The sequence below is a fragment of the Perca fluviatilis genome, chromosome 18 (assembly GCF_010015445.1).
Source record: "Perca fluviatilis chromosome 18, GENO_Pfluv_1.0, whole genome shotgun sequence".
NCBI classification, from domain to species: domain Eukaryota; kingdom Metazoa; phylum Chordata; class Actinopteri; order Perciformes; family Percidae; genus Perca; species Perca fluviatilis.
In genome coordinates this window covers 32,601,748-32,620,027 of record NC_053129.1, presented here as the reverse complement: position 1 = coordinate 32,620,027, position 18,280 = coordinate 32,601,748, and the positions used below count along the sequence as shown (strand labels likewise).

The window sequence follows — 18,280 nt, the reverse complement described above, 5'->3', positions numbered from 1 at the left end:
AGTATTCAGCTATAAATATTAGCCTCACTCATTAATGCCAGTACTCACGTAGATCTTGTCTTTGCTGTATCTCACGCGAACGTTGTTGAGCAGCGTGGCTTCGTTCAAGTACATCAGAGAACCTGAGAGACATTAAACGTTAAAGTCGCCGGGACGATAAAGGCCGGTCCTCGTCCTTTTAGAGCAGAAATGAGGCAAAAAACACGACACTTACAGTTGTCCTCCACGTGTTTGTTGACGTCATCCTCGGCGGGGAAGACTTGGTTGATAGCGGCCAAGAAGGTCTGCAAAAAAAAAAAAAAAAGAAAGATGAATGAAACCCAATGATTATGAATCACGCAGCCAAAAAAGCTAGTGCAAGAAGACAGAAACAGAATCAAGTCTGTAATATTCTGTCGTCTAAGGCAGTGATTCTCAAATGGAGGTACGTGTCCCCCTAGTGGTACTTTGGAGGACTGCAGGGGGTACGTGTCCCCCTAGTGGTACGTGTCCCCCTAGTGGTACTTTGGAGGACTGCAGGGGGTACGTGTCCCCCTAGTGGTACGTGTCCCCCTAGTGGTACTTTGGAGGACTGCAGGGGGTACGTGTCCCCCTAGTGGTACTTTGGAGGACTGCAGGGGGTACGTTCAGTTCAGTTCAGTTCAATTTTATTTATATAGCACGTTTAAAAACAACCTCAGTTGACCAAAGTGCTTAACATGCTCCAAAAGCAACGAAACAATAAACACAAACAAGGCACAATATACAACAGTAGAAAAAGAATAATGTCAATAATGTCAAGATATCAAAGCTCAACTTGAATTAAAAGCCAATGCGTAGTAATGGGTCTTAAGCAAGGACTTGAACGTTCAATGGTCCGAGCTGTTCTTACATGAATGGGTAAACTATTCCAGAGGTTTGGAGCAGCCACTGAAAAGGCTCCGGTCACCTTTGGTTTTTAACCTGGATCTGGGCACATCGAGGAGCATCTGATTGGACGACCTCAGTGCTCTGACAGGCGTGTGGACATGTAAGAGCTTTGTTAAGTAAGGCGCGGGGGACCCATTTAAGATCTAAAAACAATTAATACAATTTTAAATTCAATCCTGAAACAAACAGGAAGCCAGTGGAGCGTGGCCAAAACCCGGTGTAATATGGTCACGCTTTTTAGTCCCCCCGGTTAAAAGTCGAGCTGCTGCGTTCTGGACTAACTGTAACCGACAAAGGGATGACTGATCCAATCCAACATACAGTGAGTTACAGTAGTCCAAACGGGGCGTAATAAATGCATGTATGACTCTCTCAAAGTCTTTAGCGTTGCAGGTAAGGCTTGACCTTAGCCAAAGTCTCAGCTGGAAGAAGCTAGTTTTAACAACAGAACTAATCTGTTTGTCAAATTTAAAAGCACTGTCAAAAATCACTCCCAGATTTCTGGTAAAAGGATGAATTTGGGAACCTAAAGTACCAAGAGCATCTACACAGGCACTGAAATGTTCAGCACGACCAAACACAACAACTTCGGTCTTATTGTCATTAAGACAGAGAAAATTCTGATCCAACCATATTTTGAGATCACTCAAGCAGTTTAACAACGGCTGGATAGTGTCCTTCTCATTGTTTGTTACAGGCAAATAGATTTGTACATCATCTGCAAAACAATGGAAAGAAATGTTGTGTTTTTTCAAAATGGACCCTAAGGGCAGCATGTACAAAGAAAATAGCATGGGTCCCAAAATGGAACCTTGGGGGACCCCACAGGAAAGAGGGGCAGCAGATGAAGAGCAGTTACCAATGTGGACTGAAAAACTCCTATCTGTCAAGTAGGATTCAAACCATTTTAAGGCAATGCCCGTAATGCCAACACTTTGTTTGAGTCTGGATAAAAGAATAGAGTGGTTAACAGTGTCAAAGGCCGCAGTCAAGTCTAAAAGCACTAAAACAGCGGAGTTTCCTGAGTCGACCGCTAAGAGAAGGTCGTTGTAGACTCTTAGAAGGGCAGTTTCAGTTTTACGTGTCCCCCTAGTGGTACTTTGGAGGACTGCAGGGGGTACGTGTCCCCCTAGGGGTACTCTGGAGGACTGCAGGGGGTACGTGTCCCCCTAGGGGTACTCTGGAGGACTGCAGGGAGTACGTGTCCCCCTAGGGGTACTCTGGAGGACTGCAGGGGGTACGTGTCCCCCTAGGGCAGGGGTCACCAACCTTTTAGAAACTGAGAGCTACTTCACAAAGGGCTACCAGTTTGATACACTCTTCTGAAATAACAAATGTGCTCAGTTTGCCTTTAGTCATATATGATTATTAATGATTAATGATACTCATCTATGTGAAGACACTGATCATGTTAATAATTATCAATTATTAATCAATCAATAATTATCAACAATGACTAAACAAGGTGGGAAACAGATAATATCAATATTCAATTTTCATTTTTAGAACAGGCCTGAGGGCTCCTCATGTGGTCCTTGGGGGCTACCTGGTGCCCGCGGGCACCGTGTTGGTGACCCCTGCCCCAGGGGTACTCTGGAGGACTGCAGGGTGTCTGTGTCCCCCTAGGGGTACTCTGGAGGACTGCAGGGTGTCTGTGTCCCCCTAGGGGTACTCTGGAGGACTGCAGGGGGTCTGTGTTCCCCTAGGGGTACTCTGGAGGACTGCAGGGGGTCTGTGTCCCCCTAGGGGTACTCTGGAGGACTGCAGGGGGTCTGTGTCCCCCTAGGGGTACTCTGGAGGACTGCAGGGGGTACGTGACATTTTTGGCTAAATGTTTTTCAGTTCCAAAGCTCTAGTTACTTCTACTGTCTTTTTTTTCTCCAAGTTTGTCGCTTTTTTCAAAGTTTTTGTCGCTGTTTTTTAAGTTTGTCACCTTTTTTTTTTAAGGTTTTGTCATTTATTTTGACCTGTTCTTGCCTTTCTTCCTGACTTTTTTCTACTGTCTATTTTTCTTCAAAGTTTTTGTCTTTTTTTTCAAAGATTTTTTTCTGCTTTTTTCAAAGATTTTGTCACTTTTTTCGAAGTTTGTCGCTTATTTGTGTTGTCGCCCTAGTGTCGCCTTCCTTGTTTCTACTGTGGATTCTTTTTTTAAGTTTTTATTATTATTTTCGACCTATTCTTGCCTTATGTCCTTCTTTCTACTGTCTTTTTTCCAAGGTTCTGTCTCCTTTTTCCATCATTGAAATGTTTTCCAGGTACAAGATAAATCTATTGCTGATATCGCTGTATTGTTCCCCTTTATAGAGACTTTTTTTTTTCTACCAAAAACCACTGGTCTAAGGAATATAGTCCAATAACTGGCCATGGATTTGACAGAGCTTTCACCAATGCAAGCCCCCTCCTTCTGAACTCCCTACCCATACACATCCATGACTGTACTGACCTGGACACATTCAAAACACACCTCTTCAGATTAGCCTTCTACATACAACAGTCTTACATTTCTCAGCCGATAGCTACTGGATTCATTGTTTTAAATTGCTTCTAATATGCTTGTTTTATTGCTTATCTGTTTTTAATGTGCTATATTTGCTGGTTTTTACTGTAAAGTGTCTTTGAGTACCATGAAAAGCGCTATATGAATAAAATGTATTATTATTATTATTATGGATTTCATTAGTTATTAGGATTAGTCTATTTAGGGTTTATTTATGGACATACACTTTCTTATAAAAGTATATACTGTAAATACACATTTGATTAATGAATGTTTGAGACTTTCTTATTGGTTTTTTCGAGAAGCAAAGCCATAACATGATGCAGTTGTGAATATTTAATACATCATTCGACATCTCTTTTATTCAACGCTGGGTCAAGTTTCCTTAAACTGCTCTGTGAAAGAAAACTCTCCGGCCATTGGATCGCACCTGACTGTTATCTATTGTTTTAGGTTTTTTTTTTTTTACATTTTCTACCTACTGTTATGTCATTTTAGTCATTTGTATATTTGCACTTTTCATACTTTGTTTTGGAACTGCAGGACAGCGATGTCCCTCTGGATGAATAGCCTTTAATCTTTATCAGTTATTGTGTTAGACACCTGAATGATGAACTCATTTTGCAGGTTTTGAATCTTCATTTCTCTCAATTTTTTGGCCAATCCGTGTCTTTTTGTTAACCCTCCTGTTGTCCTCGGGTCAAATTCGACCCATTTTCAAAAAGTTTCTATATCAGAAATTTGGGTTTCTTTCAACCAAATTGTCAAAAAACATAACGTCGATGGTTCCCTACAACCATTACTCTTTACAAGTAAAATATATGATCAGTTCACTACTTTCATTGAATTTGGGTGTGTTATTCAATTTTATAGCGTTTAAAAAAAAAATTCTGAAAAAATATTTTTGGAGAAAAAAACAAAAACATAAAAAAAGTGCAGAAAAATCGACAATAACATCGGACATTTGTGACAGAAAAAAAGGGACCAAAAAGTCGAAAAAAGTGACAAAAACATTGAGAAAAACATCGGAAAAAGTGATGACATTATTTGAAAAAAGTGACAAAAACATCACCAACAAAAAGTTTTGATTTGAAATTTGGACCCAGGAAAAAAAGAAAAGTTGCATGGTCGATGGGAAGACAACACAAGGGTTAATATATTCATCCAGAGGGATACATATAGCAGCTGAAGGCTTGATGAATAATTTGGAGGCAGGAGGTACTGTAACAGGAGACAGTTGACCCTCATAAGGTATCAAAGGTGCTTTCACTAAATATTAACACAAGGAGAGTTTTGATCAATAATCACCAATAATGTGGATATAATGACTAAGGGGTTTAAGGCAAATAATAAAACAGTAGAACAGTCTGGTATGTTCAGAAAATGACATCACTTCACTAGGGATAGACCGATTATCGGGCCGCTTTTTTGGCAATTTGCAGATGATCTGTATCAGTGTTTAATTTGCCTGATAACCGATAAAGTTAATGGATTAAAAAGTGGTCTACTTTGGCTCGGCTACAGCTCTGTCTGTCCCTCTGCTTCGGTTTCACTCGCCACTGAGTCCGACTTAAGATTCTCATTTTAACTCTAAATGCATATCGGTTCCAAATATCGGTTATCAGTTTCACCTACTACAAATAATCGGTATCCGCCTTGACAAAACAGTATCGGTCAATCCCTAGTCGACACACGTCACAGTCAACAAGCGAGCACGTTGAGTCATGTGGCCTCAGTGTTTTGGGAGAAAGGGCTGTTGGGTGTTGGAGTTCTGTGATGTTCAGGCTCTCCTCTGCAGGGCTGAGCAGTTTAATCCGCCCTACTAAAGAGGCGCTTCGGGCACGGGTAATGGTGACGTACAGCCGATTCATTCTTTCCAGTGGTGGCATGTTCCACATTCTCAGCCCAGACTGGACGGATTCCACAACGCTGCGCCGCGGGAGGAGAACGCAGAGGAGGAAAAAAGGGAAGGAGGTGGAGGGAACACAAGGCTGATAAAAGAAGCTCACACTCTTTCATCTCTAAGGAGGGAAACTGAAACTGGGTGCTGATTGTCTCACATTTGACCCCCCCGCCCCCATCTCCAGTGGTGTAGTCTAGGTGATATACGCAGTATACCCACTAAGAAATCGCCAGGATTTCCATATACCCACTTAAAAATGCTATGCTACAACAAAGTTTTGTGAGAGAACTTTCACTTCAGATATTTGTATTCACAAATACGGAGTCGAGTAATGGGACAGTAAACTAAACTAACCCTGCAGAACATGCAGAGAGACTTTTCTCATCTTTCATCAACACGCTGAGCGCAGTGCGTGCATAGTGTGTGCGCAGTGCGTGCGTAGCTTCCAGGCCCAAATGCCCCGCCTACACCAACGCCAGTATCCTCCCTACAATGCACATTTAAGATTTTTATTTTTTTATTTTGTCCTCGCTGCTTTGGGGTCAACTTTTGTGATCCAGGCTCAGGTCCCAGATGGATGGATGGATGGATGGATAGATAGATAGATAGATAGATGTTGCATGTTTTGTGTGCATCATCTTCTTCACAAATCGCACCCTGCAACTAATACAACGCTATGAGCAGACCATGCTAACAGCATTATTATTATTAGTGCAATCTGCCACCTAACCAGGTAGCAAAAAACATCTGTCTCCTTTATGCAAGTTAGCAAGCTTATGCAAGCTTCTTTAATTTAGCGGCGATCCCTGGGGTTACAATGTGTGTGCCGGGTCCAGGCTGCATGCATAGTAGCACTCATGACTCTTTCCAAGACAAGCCTGGGCCCTGCGTATTAGGTTCTTCCACAATTTATGTTGTGATAGGTAATAGAAAAAGAATGGCGAATAAGCACGTAACTGCAAACTTTGCAAATTTAGCATCCATTCCTCGTCAGCCACAGTCTGTCCCAAAAAATGAAAACGCACTAACACTAGCCCTACTAAACGTTAGATCTTTGGCGGGAAAATCATTTTTAATCAATGATTTTATTATCAAGAACAATCTTGATTTTATGTTTTTAACTGAAACCTGGTTGGACCATAATAACAGTGCTGCTGTTCTCATTGAGTCAGCCCCCCCTAACTTTAGTTTTATGAGTGAGAATAGAGTGAATAAGAAAGGAGGTAGGTGTCCCCCATTTTGTTTAATGACTCATTCCAATGTACGCAAATATCTTACGGAAATTTTGCTTCTTTTGAATATGTGGCTCTTCAGCTAAGATCCTCCCCTCAAGCTCTACTTCTAAATATCTACAGGCCACCTAAATACTGTGCATCCTTCTTTGACGATTTTAATGAACTGCTGTCTATAATCTGTATTAACTTTGACCGTGTAATTATTGCTGGTGATTTTAACATTCATGTTGACAACCCCAAGGACCGAGGGACCAAAGAACTGTGTTGTGTTTTTGAGAGCTATGGACTGACTCAGCATGTGACACAGCCCACGCACAATAAGGGGCACACTCTGGACTTGATTATCTCCAAGGGTCTGAACATTCCCAAGGTTGTGGTGACTGATGTTGCTCTCTCTGATCATTCCTGTGTTTTCTTTAACGGCACTATCTCTGTGCCCAAAAGTGTTCAAACAAAGTTAATCAGAAAACGGTATATCACTGAAAACACCAGTGAATCATTCATTCAGCTTTTCTCCTCTACACCCGCCCTCACTGGGGCCTCAGTCACTGAGCTGGTAGATAATTTCAACTGTAAAATTACGAATGTTATTGATGCTATTGCTCCCACTAAGGTCAAAGCTGTCTCTGGTAAGAAAAGATCTCCATGGAGAAATTTTATAGGTGTGAGAACAGAAAAAAGAGAGTGTCGAAAAGCTGAACGCAGTTGGCGAAAATCTAATCTCCAGGTCCATTATAACACCTATAAAGAGAGACTTCGCATTTATAATCTGGAACTAAGAAATGCAAGACGGTCCTTTTTCTCTGACATTATCGCCAGAAACAATAATAATTCACGTGCTTTGTTTGCTACTGTTGATAGATTAACAAACCCTCCAGTACCGGTAGCATCTGAACTGTTGTCTACCAAGGCTTGCAACGACTTTGCCTCCTTCTTCACAGACAAAATTCAGAAAATTAGACAAACAGTCTGTGCCTCCATATCAAATTACAGGATATGTGTTGTCACGGTATGCACGCAAAAACAAATTCCAACATGACACAATTTCATACGATCAACCTTAAAAACCTGGAGGACATTATACAACATCTGAAAACCTCCTCCTGTTGCCTTGATATTCTACCAACGGGTGTTTTCAAAAATGTTTCGAAGTGTTTGGCTTCTGATCTTCTACAGATTGTAAACACATCTCTGCTCTCAGGTATCTTTCCACAGGCCCTGAAAACTGCAGTCATCAAGCCACTCCTAAAAAAGAACAATCTAGACACGGCACTAATGAGCAACTATAGGCCAATATCAAACCTTCCATTTTTAAGTAAAATCATAGAAAAAGTGGTTTTTCAACAACTCAACCTTTTCTTATTGCTAAACAACAGTTTTGATGCCTTCCAGTCAGGTTTTCGACCACACCACAGCGCACAATACGGCTCTAGTTAAAGTCTTTAATGACATCCACTTAAACACAGATAGTGGCAAAATTTCAGTCTTAGTATTACTTGATCTTAGTGCTGCATTTGATACAGTAGACCATGACATATTGCTTGACCGATTGGAAAACTGGGTTGGTCTTTCTGGCTCAGTACTAAAGTGGTTTGAATCCTATTTAAAGAATAGGGACTACTTTGTGTCTATAGGTAATTATACATCTGAGCATACAAATATGACGTGCGGAGTTCCCCAAGGCTCAGTTCTGGGGCCTCTTCTGTTCAACATCTACATGCTTCCACTGGCTCAGATTATGGAAAACAACAAAATAACTTACCATAGTTATGCAGATGACACACAAATTTACATAACCTTATCGCCAGGGGAACTATAGCCCAATACAACAATTAAATATGTGCATTGAACAAATTAATGATTGGATGTGCCAGAACTTTCTTAAATTAAATGAAGAAAAAACGGAGGTGGTTGTTTTTGGAGCAAAAGAGGAACGATTGAAAGTCAGCGCTCAGCTTCAAACGACAATGTTAAAAACAACAGACAAAGCCAGAAATCTTGGTGTAGTCATGGACTCAGACCTAAATTTTAACAGCCACATTAACATAATTAAAAAATCAGCATATTATCACCTTAAAAATATATCAAGGGTTAGAGGACTTATGTCTCAGCAAGATCTGGAAAAACTTGTCCATGCTTTTATCTTCAGTAGACTTGACTACTGTAACGGTGTCTTTACAGGTCTCCCCAAAAAATCAATCAGACAGCTGCAGCTGATTCAGAACGCTCCTGCCCGAGTCCTCACTAAAACCAGGAAAGTGGATCACATCACTCCAGTACTGAAGTCTTTACACTGGCTTCCAGTGCCTCAAAGAATTGATTTCAAAATACTTTTACTGGTTTATAAATCACTAAACGGTTTAGGGCCAAAATACATTTCTGATCTGCTACTACACTATGACCCACCCAGACCTCTCAGGTCGTCTGGGACAGGTCTACTTGTTGTCCCCAGAGTCAGAACTAAACAGGGGGAAGCAGCGTTCAGTTTTTATGCTCCACATATCTGGAACAAACTCCCAGAAACATGCAGGTCCGCTGCAACTCTCAGTTCTTTTAAATCTAAGCTAAAGACCTATCTTTTTGATGTTGCTTTTCCTTAAATAATTTATTTTATTAACTTTAATTTCTTATACTGCACTGTAACTTTTATTCTTATACTGCACTATCAATTTTATTCTTGTTTTAAATTTGTTTATTAATGTTTTAAAATTGTTTTAAATTGTTTTCTAACTGCTCTTTAATGTTTTATGTAAAGCACTTTGAATTGCCCTGTTGCTGAAATGTGCTATACAAATAAAGCTGCCTTGCCTTGCCTTACAAAGCCTTGCTTTATCAGTCATAAACATTTCCCTTAAATGCCTGTAATACAATTCCTCCTACGAGTCTCTAAACTCCTTAGCATATCCAGTGTACAGTATTAATAACTGAGCCTCCTCTTCTCACCAACACTGAGCAGATCAAACACACACTCCACAGGACAAATAGTCATCCATTGTGACCGATGGTATGACAGCATATCATGCTCTCTGCCCTCCTCCTGACGTGCACCGCAGGAGGTCTGCCAGCAAGTGAACGCATCGTCAGACACTGGCACAAACTGGCTGCGGCGGGACAGACCGGACATTGTTCCCGGCTCCGTTACAGGCCTCGGAGTCGGCTGCAGCCCGGAAACTCTCGGACACACAAACTCAGCACAGATCTGAGGAGAGCAAGTGTCCGTGGTCCCAAAGCAAATAGTGTTCAGTGTGAAAATACAGGGGACAAAGATCTGAGGTTTCCTGAAGAAGTGGGAACAAAAAGAAAGCCTGTAACACAGGCTTTGTACTGCACTCAAACTAGAAAATGCTTCAGGTTAAAGACAGATGAAGTTAGGGTCACAACTCAGGGCAAATGTTCCAGCAATCAGGTTTTATCTGTGTGCAACATCACATCTTAAGGTATGAAAATCTACACGGAGCGGCTTGAATTTGAACCCGTAGACAGGAATGTCAGCGCTGCTGCGACAAACTGATTTTAAGCTTAACTTGTGAACTCAACGTAAGGATGACGACTGGAGAGAAGGCCAAATAAACCTGCACTTGATAAGACTTAAGTCAAAGGTTTAAGGCTCCTACAGCAACATGAACATTTCATTTTTATGTGTGCAAGGGTCAATCAGTGCGCACAAGTTATTAACTTCCATTTTGGGGGCTTCGAAGCAGCATCAAATCTATTTCACTGAATCAAAGCTGAGAGAACGAGCTACTGACTGATCACAGAGGATGACCCCATTTCACACAGCCTGTTGAAGGAGGGAATGCCGCGCTGTTACTCCGCCTCGCCGTTCTCAAAAAGGTACGAACGCGGAGCGGGGAGAGAGAGTAGTTTCGGGGTTAGGGCTCATTCAGACCAGATCAAGCGATGCAGCTTTGCCGCGGCGGTAAGGGAGTGTCTCTAAATGGTCCGTTTGTGTGACGCCTTGCTATGTTATTTAACCCCCCCCCCCCGATGTAGCACAAGTAGACTTTATATTTCAGTCACTGTTTTTTTTTATTTTTTACCATTTTTTAAAAATTCGCTACTTTACACACAAAGACACACACACATAGACACACACAGACAAAGACTCAGATACACACACACACACACACAGACACAAAGACACACAGACACACACATAGACACACAGATACACACAGACACAGACAGACACACATACAAAGACTCAGATACACACACAGACACAAAGACACACAGACACACACAGAGACACACACATAGACACACACAGAGACACACAGACAAAGACTCAGATACACACACAGACAGACACACACACAGACACAAAGACACACAGACACACACACACAGACACACACACACACAGAGTCGACTCTGAGATCCTTGTTCCCATTAAGCGCTGACCATCTCGTGTTTTATGGGCTGACAGCACACAGAATTAGCGAGAAGCCTCTTTCAAAGCACTCCGTCACAGAGGCCTTGTGGGAAAAGATTACCGAGACGGACACCAATCTTTATGTGTTACCACGGCGACGGGCTCTTTAAGTGACATTAAAAGCTTTGCTGGAGGGCGATATGGCACCTGATCCGGGCCGAAAAGTGAATTAAGGGCGGACAGGGAGAGATCAAGGAAAGCCTGTTTATCTTGCTGAGAAGAGCCACTTGACTTCAGATGATCCGCGGATTCCTTCTGCCCTGGAGCCCGCTACACCTGCGGGTACCCGGAGGTGAATCACTGAGTGCACCATGCTTTACTGCTTCCAGAGCCGCGGCCTCTTCCACGTGACATGAAGTGACACGTTTAATCATTAACACGCGGCCGGAGATGCATTCAGGAAACTAAAAAGCTCCGAGAGATCCAGGAAGGATCAGACTTTTCCGGGGGGAGTACTCCAATGATTTAGCATCAACACAGTTTTTAGTTTTTTTTTAAAAGCATCTAAAATAAAGCAGCAGAATCAGAGATATCATCTTTTGTTAACCCAACGCATTCTTCTTTAATGTCCAAACCTGATACCTACATTACCCACAATGCAACTGGCTGCCAGAAGGGGTATTTGCAACAACAGTTTGAGTTTCTAAGATTTTTCAAGGGTGTAACTGAACGGATCATGAGCCTAACGAGAAAGATCTCAGGGGAATCGTCCAATCGTGTATTTTAACTCCGAATTGAGGGTTTTTCCTAAATAGAGGAATTTTTGGCGCTGATTTTCAAACAGGTTTTAAATGCAATGTCATTTGGATGACAGCCGTCCTTGCACCTGCGCATGTTATTGTTTTCTTTTATTCTGGAAAGTGAGTCAGAGAGCAAACAGACTCAGCTACTGTAAGTTTCCTTCAGTGTATCCTGAAGGAAACACTGAGCGGACTCTCCCGGTGATTTACTCAAGCATAATAGGCATTTTGTTTATCAAATTGTCAGAAATAACAAGCAAACGCATAGATTTCTGTCAAATAAAGGTAACACAGACTCTTTGCCTTTACTGTACGACCACCGATCATGCTTTCTGTCAAGGACAAACAATTACATTACATGTCATTCAGCTGATGCTTTTATCCAAAGCCACTTACAATTGCTATATGTGCGATATGACAGAGGTCACACGCCTCTGGAGCAACTAGAGGTTAAGTGTCTTGCTGACATTGGTTGATGCATCGCAGTGGGAATTGAACGCGGATCTCCCACACCAAAGGCATGTGTCATATCCACTGCGCCATCACCACCACCACCAAACCCTGCTCATTGCGGTCAATTTTGGATTTAAAAATCGGAACCGTGACACTCTTATTCATGGGCATTGTAATGCCAGCGTACCAAACCGTCAGACAAAATGCCAGTAGTCAGGTATGAAGCTGCAACGTTTGTTAAAAAGTTTTTTAAAAAATGTGTGTAATGGGACCAGCTGTTGTTTCTGTCGGTCCGGAGCCGGCTCACCTTTCCCTTCTGTTTGAGAGGTTCGATGGTGAGGCTGTCGGATCCGATGTCCACTATGGTTCCCAGCTGGAACCCGTCCGCTGGGTGGGGCGCCCACACCGGCTTCCCGTCCTCCATCGCACCGCTCTGAGCACTCTGGAAAACAGGACGCACACAGAACAGTCAGACGCGTTATTTCTCCGGCCTGTAACCTACAATGTTTCTTTATTCGACATTAAAAAAGGTCAGATGGTTGTTGTATTTTACAGCAATTAAGAGCACAAGTCCTCTCACAAAACACTAAATAGATGAAGCTGGCTACCGACAAAGGAAAGAAGGTCTACTAACATTTATATATTGTCCTCTGCAAACGGGCTGCACCAACAACACTCAAAAAACACACAAGCACTTCTGTTATGGCAATAATAAGCATTAGCAAACCCAGCGAACTACACATTTACCATGACAACGCGCTTCACAGTAAAAACAAGGAATCAGTGGTGTAGTCGACGTGATACGCACTAAGAAATCTCCAGGATTTCCATAGACCCATCTTAAAATGTGCAATGATACGCAACAAAAGTTTTGTGACAGAACTTTTACTTCAGATATCTGTATTCACAAATACGGGGTCGAGTAATGGGACAGTATACTAAACTAACTGCAGAACATGCAGAGAGACTCAGGTCCCTGATGTAAAAGCCCCCTTTACTGCTTTATATTCCATTATATATTTGATATATTTAGAATGTCATCTGTGTTTTCCTTCTCATAGGCTAAATAAAGTTATTCCCACCATAAATTGGTGCATAAAAGTGTATCAGAATGCAGGAAATAAAGTCTTTGATGCTCAAAATAACCCTGGGGGGAGGACACCCAGACCACCCAGATCCCACACTTTTTTTATTCCTCTTTTTAGTCAACTTTAGCATGGGTGTATTCACTTATGCTGAGCAGTGTATGAAAGAGGAGAGGGGGGGGGAAGGCATGCAGGAAATAGTCCCAGATCAGACTCGAACCCTGGACCTTCTGCATCGAGGTATAAACCTCTATATATGTGCGCCTGCTCTACCAACTGAGCTAACCCAGCCACTTAAAGCTGCTTTAATGTTGGTTAAACTTGCCTACATGTGTAACAGCTGCAGCAGCAGTTTGTTACTGTATGTGGTCGCCTCAGTTCGCAGATGAATTATTGGAAAATCAGAAAACAGGAGGGGTCGTTAAACTGTGGACTGAACACAAACTGCATCGACTCTCACACACACACACACACACACACACACACACACACACACACACACACACACACACACACACACACGTGTACCGTTTGAGCTGTCTGGGGCTTTGTGGCGGCCAACGAACCAATTACAGTGTTATTGAGTCAAACCAGCAGCTGATCGGGTTACTGTGGCAGCCCTTTCCCCCGGGGACTACCGCTGATGCTCACAGCCCAGGCTGATGTAAAACAGTTCAGGTCACGCACCTCAGCACTGTTGTTCTCACATGAACTCAAGAGGAAAACTGTCAATTAAATTAATTAAGTTGTGGAAAAGCGGCAGGAAGATGAACCAATGTAACTAAGGTATTTCTGTTGGACTTAGAAACACCAGTTTTAAATTAAGTGGCTGCAAACTTTACAAGTCGATTAATCAATTACCAAATTGACAAAAAATAATAATTCAACCAGGAAGACGTCACCTTGAGCTCTGGGAAATTATTTCCCGTAATGTAACGTGATGGAACATGTTCCCGTAATGGGGTCAGCCCTATGTTCCCACAGCCCAATGGTCCCACAGCCCTATGTTCCCACAGCCCAATGGTCCCACAGCCCAATGGTCCCACAGCCCAATGGTCCCACAGCCCTATGGTCCCACAGCCCTATGGTCCCACAGCCCTATGGTCCCACAGACCTATGGTCCCACAGACCTATGGTCCCACAGCTCAATGGTCCCACAGCCCAATGGTCCCACAGCCCAATGGTCCCACAGCTCTATGGTCCCACAGCTCTATGGTCCCACAGCCCTATGGTCCCACAGCCCAATGGTCCCACAGCTCTATGGTCCCACAGCCCAATGGTCCCACAACCCAATGGTCCCACAGCCCAATGGTCCCACAGCCCTATGGTCCCACAGCCCAATGGTCCCACAGCCCTATGGTCCCACAGCCCTATGGTCCCACAGCTCTATGGTCCCACATTTCTAGGACATTTTCAAAATTAGGTCTTATGTTCCTACATTTCCCTTAAATTTAAGCCCCATCCTCCCACAACATTTAGGGGGATAAAATCTAATTTATACAAATACAGATTTATGAAAAAGGAAATGTGGGAATAGGGCCTAATTTTGAAAAAAAAACAACTTTGAAATGTGGGAACATTGGGCTGTAATGGGACACATAGGGCTGTAGTAGGCTAAAGGCTGTAACAGGGCTAAGCTGATCAGTAGTACCTTCCGCAACGATTGATTGGCTAACCACACAAAGCATTAGGGTTAATCAATAATGGGAAGAATTGTTAGTAATGCTGATTTTGAGCACTACATAAAGAAGAGCACATAAAAGTAGGACTGCACAATGTGTTTTTTTTTAATCGTTATCGCGATATCAACTGCAGCGATAAACACATCGGGAAAGACACTCAGAGATTTTTAGTGTTAGTTGAAAGAAAATATCTGAAAAATGCACTCAAATTGTAACCGTCATTTTTTACATTTCTTTTTTCATGGTGCCTTTTTATATTCAATTCAATGTTTACTGAAAGCGGCAGAACTGAGAACCCTTTCATATCTGTTTATGTATTACAAGTACTACCGTTATCCTGATATTAAACAACATTATCGCATTACGCATATCTTCCTCATATCGTGCAGCCCTACGTAACACTATACGAAAAAAATATTAATTCACAATGTCCCTTTAGGGGCTCCGTACTCTTCTGACTTTCCTCCGTACGAATGAAAGTCAGAAGATTACCAAAGCCATTAGGATTCAACCTCACAAAATGTTACACCAATTCATCATCTTCCTTCTACTTATTGGGACGGTGTACTAAAAACCAGACTCTGAACATACAGTACGTGTTGACGTAACCAGAGGAGCCGACTGTAGCTGCACTTCATTACTTCCCAAAAGCCTAAACACAAGCAGCCCGAGGGACAGCTGACCACAGACTACCACCATGTGTGTAAGAAAACTGGAAAAACGAGCCACCAACCCCTCACCCCTGGACTGAACCCAGTGTGTGTACATGCACACAGCTCAGAGATCGTCCTTTGTTCAGGATGAACTGTGAGGGGAAGTTAGCGCGCCGGATGATTCAGAGTATAATGATCGTCAATCCCAGGAGACACACACATTCAGTGCGTTGAACAGTGTTGACATTGTACGGTGTCTAAAGTATCGGTGATCTGTGGTTAAGAGAGAGCTTTAAGCATCAATCCAAAGCCAAAGAAACAAGTTCAATGCCAGCTGGGAGCATCCAGCAATTTGTTTTAAGGATAAACCCCTCAAGATTTATCATCTCGCTTGTGAATTAGCCGAGGTCATTAAGATGTGAGACACTGAGCCAAGTTGTGCCGAACAGTTTCCATCCAGGACTCTCTCTGTATGGTGGGCTTGCTGCCAAACTGAAAACTTATTAACAGCACAGAGTTTTCTATGGGAACCTAAAATGATTACCCCTCACTTAAGCGCCACACTGAGAGGCTCAGTTGGGGATGTTAAACTATAACCGTTGCGTGTATTAGTGCAGCCTGAGGAGTCCTGTAACTGAAGGATAACAGGTTTCCTTCAGGTGTTCTTCACTCTCTCCTTTTTCAATGGGATATCATGACTTCGTGTGAACATACACGCCACTTTCCTAAAGCCAAGTGGCGTGTTATCTGTACGCATTTTGAGCTATCCGCGTGTACAGTACAGGCTAAAAGTTTGGACACACTTTCTCATTCAATGCGTTTCCATTTTATTTTCATGACTATTTACATTTCTTTCTCACTGAAGGCAACAAAACTATGAATGAACACATATGGAATTATGTACTTAACAAAAAAGTGTGAAATAACTGAAAACATGTCTTATATTTTAGATTCTTCAAAGTAGCCACCCTTTGCTTTTTTATTAATAAGGGAATAAATTCCACTAATTAACCCTGACAAAGCACACCTGTGAAGGTAAAACCATTTCAGGTGACTACCTCATGAAGCTCATTGAGAGAACACCAAGGGTTTGCAGAGTTATCAAAAAAAGCAAAGGGTGGCTACTTTGAGGAATCTAAAATATAAGACATGCTTTCAGTTAATTCACACTTTTTTGTTAAGTACATAATTCCATAATGTGTTCATTCATAGTTTTGATGCCTTCAGTGAGAATCTACAATGTAAATAGTCATGAAAATAAAGAAAACGCATTAAATGACAAGGTGAGTCCAAACCTTTGGCCTGTACCGTATGTCTACGCTGTATACAGCGGACGGCAGTCTGCAACGTCACAGCGTAAATATACACGCCACCGTGGCACTTTCTAAAGCCACGTGGCGTGTATGTTTACGCCACGTGGTTGGGTTGGGTTTAGGCAATTAAGAACTGGGTTGGGTTTAGGAAAACAACTAGCGTGGAAAGGAAACATCACACGCAGGACGCGATGCCCACTCTCCTGGGTGAAAATCCCATCCTCCACCCCGACCAATCGCCCTAAGCGGATTTTCGCCCTTTCATACTACTCGCTACGGCGTGACTTCACACGCAATCGCATGGTAATGTAAGTCAATGGAGGCCAAACGGCGTAGATAAACACGCTAAAAGACGAGTATGCGTCTTGATAACACGCCAATAATGGCATACGAATTGGCGTGTCATACATACGGCACTTCGTGAGATCAGTCTGCTGTTTTTTAACATAATACGCAAAAGTATTTTTACGTTCTGGCCATTCAGGCTGCAAGCGAAAACTTTTGAAACCGGGTTCCAGAGTGAAATCTTTTGAATACACAACTCCAGCGTCCCCGCGTACACTGGCCAGAGCCAGACTGGAGACGGTGAGGCGGCGTACTCTCATCCCAACCTTAGCTACGACACGTTCAGCGGTATGTTGCGTAACCTAAAGAAAAGTAACGTCCGATTCAGCCCAAACCACCATCCTTTACAAAAGTAGTTTTGGTGCCTGAACCTAGTCTCGCTTTGCCAGACCTTCCTCCAAAGCGCGCTGGGGGAGGGTCTGGCTAGTCCACACAGTAGTCCGGGATTGGAGGAAAACGTTCTCTGGTTTATTGGCATTTCTTTAAACCAATCACAATCGTCTTGGGTGGTGCTTAGCACCGGAGAAAAGCTGCGGCGCCTCTGCAAAATAGCCTCTGGAAGGAACTTGTTTTGGTGGAACGTGTGTATGCTCAAAAGTAGTTTTAGTCGTGCAACAGAAAACTCCGATTGGACAGATAGTCTAGCTAGCTGTCTGGATTTACCCTGCAGAGATATGAGGAGCAGTTAACCATAGTCCTCACAAATCCACCGGAGGTTAGAACGCCAACACAAAGGAAGCCCAAGCCAACGGATATCCTGTCTAAATGAGTGAAATCTGGCAGATTTTGTAAAAAAACGCGGTCTCTGTAGACAGGCCAGGCTCCACAAATGGCAACAAAAACCTAACTGGCCAACCTGCACCACCAAACATAAACCATAAACAGTCTTCCAGCCAATAACCGACAAGAAGGATTTGGGGGTGGGGGTTGGGGGGGGTTAGTGCGCGGAAGGGTGGGGGAGGGGACTGGATAAGGGGGAGGGAGGGGCGACTAAGCCTCCGTTTTGTTTGACAAAATCACCCAACATCGC

General features: G+C 42.8%; 1 protein-coding gene across 1 annotated transcript in view; it reads right to left on the bottom strand.

The window, feature by feature from the left end:
* Window positions 1-18,280, bottom strand: part of myo6a (myosin VIa) — a 190,548-nt gene that overhangs the window by 146,976 nt on the left and 25,292 nt on the right. The window contains exons 2-4 of the mRNA XM_039781369.1: window positions 12,480-12,614; window positions 215-284; window positions 49-122 (exon numbers count right to left, since the gene is read on the bottom strand). Of these exons, the coding sequence (XP_039637303.1) occupies window positions 49-122; window positions 215-284; window positions 12,480-12,596 (261 nt within the window). The 5' untranslated portion in view covers window positions 12,597-12,614. The remainder of the gene's footprint in view (window positions 1-48; window positions 123-214; window positions 285-12,479; window positions 12,615-18,280) is intronic.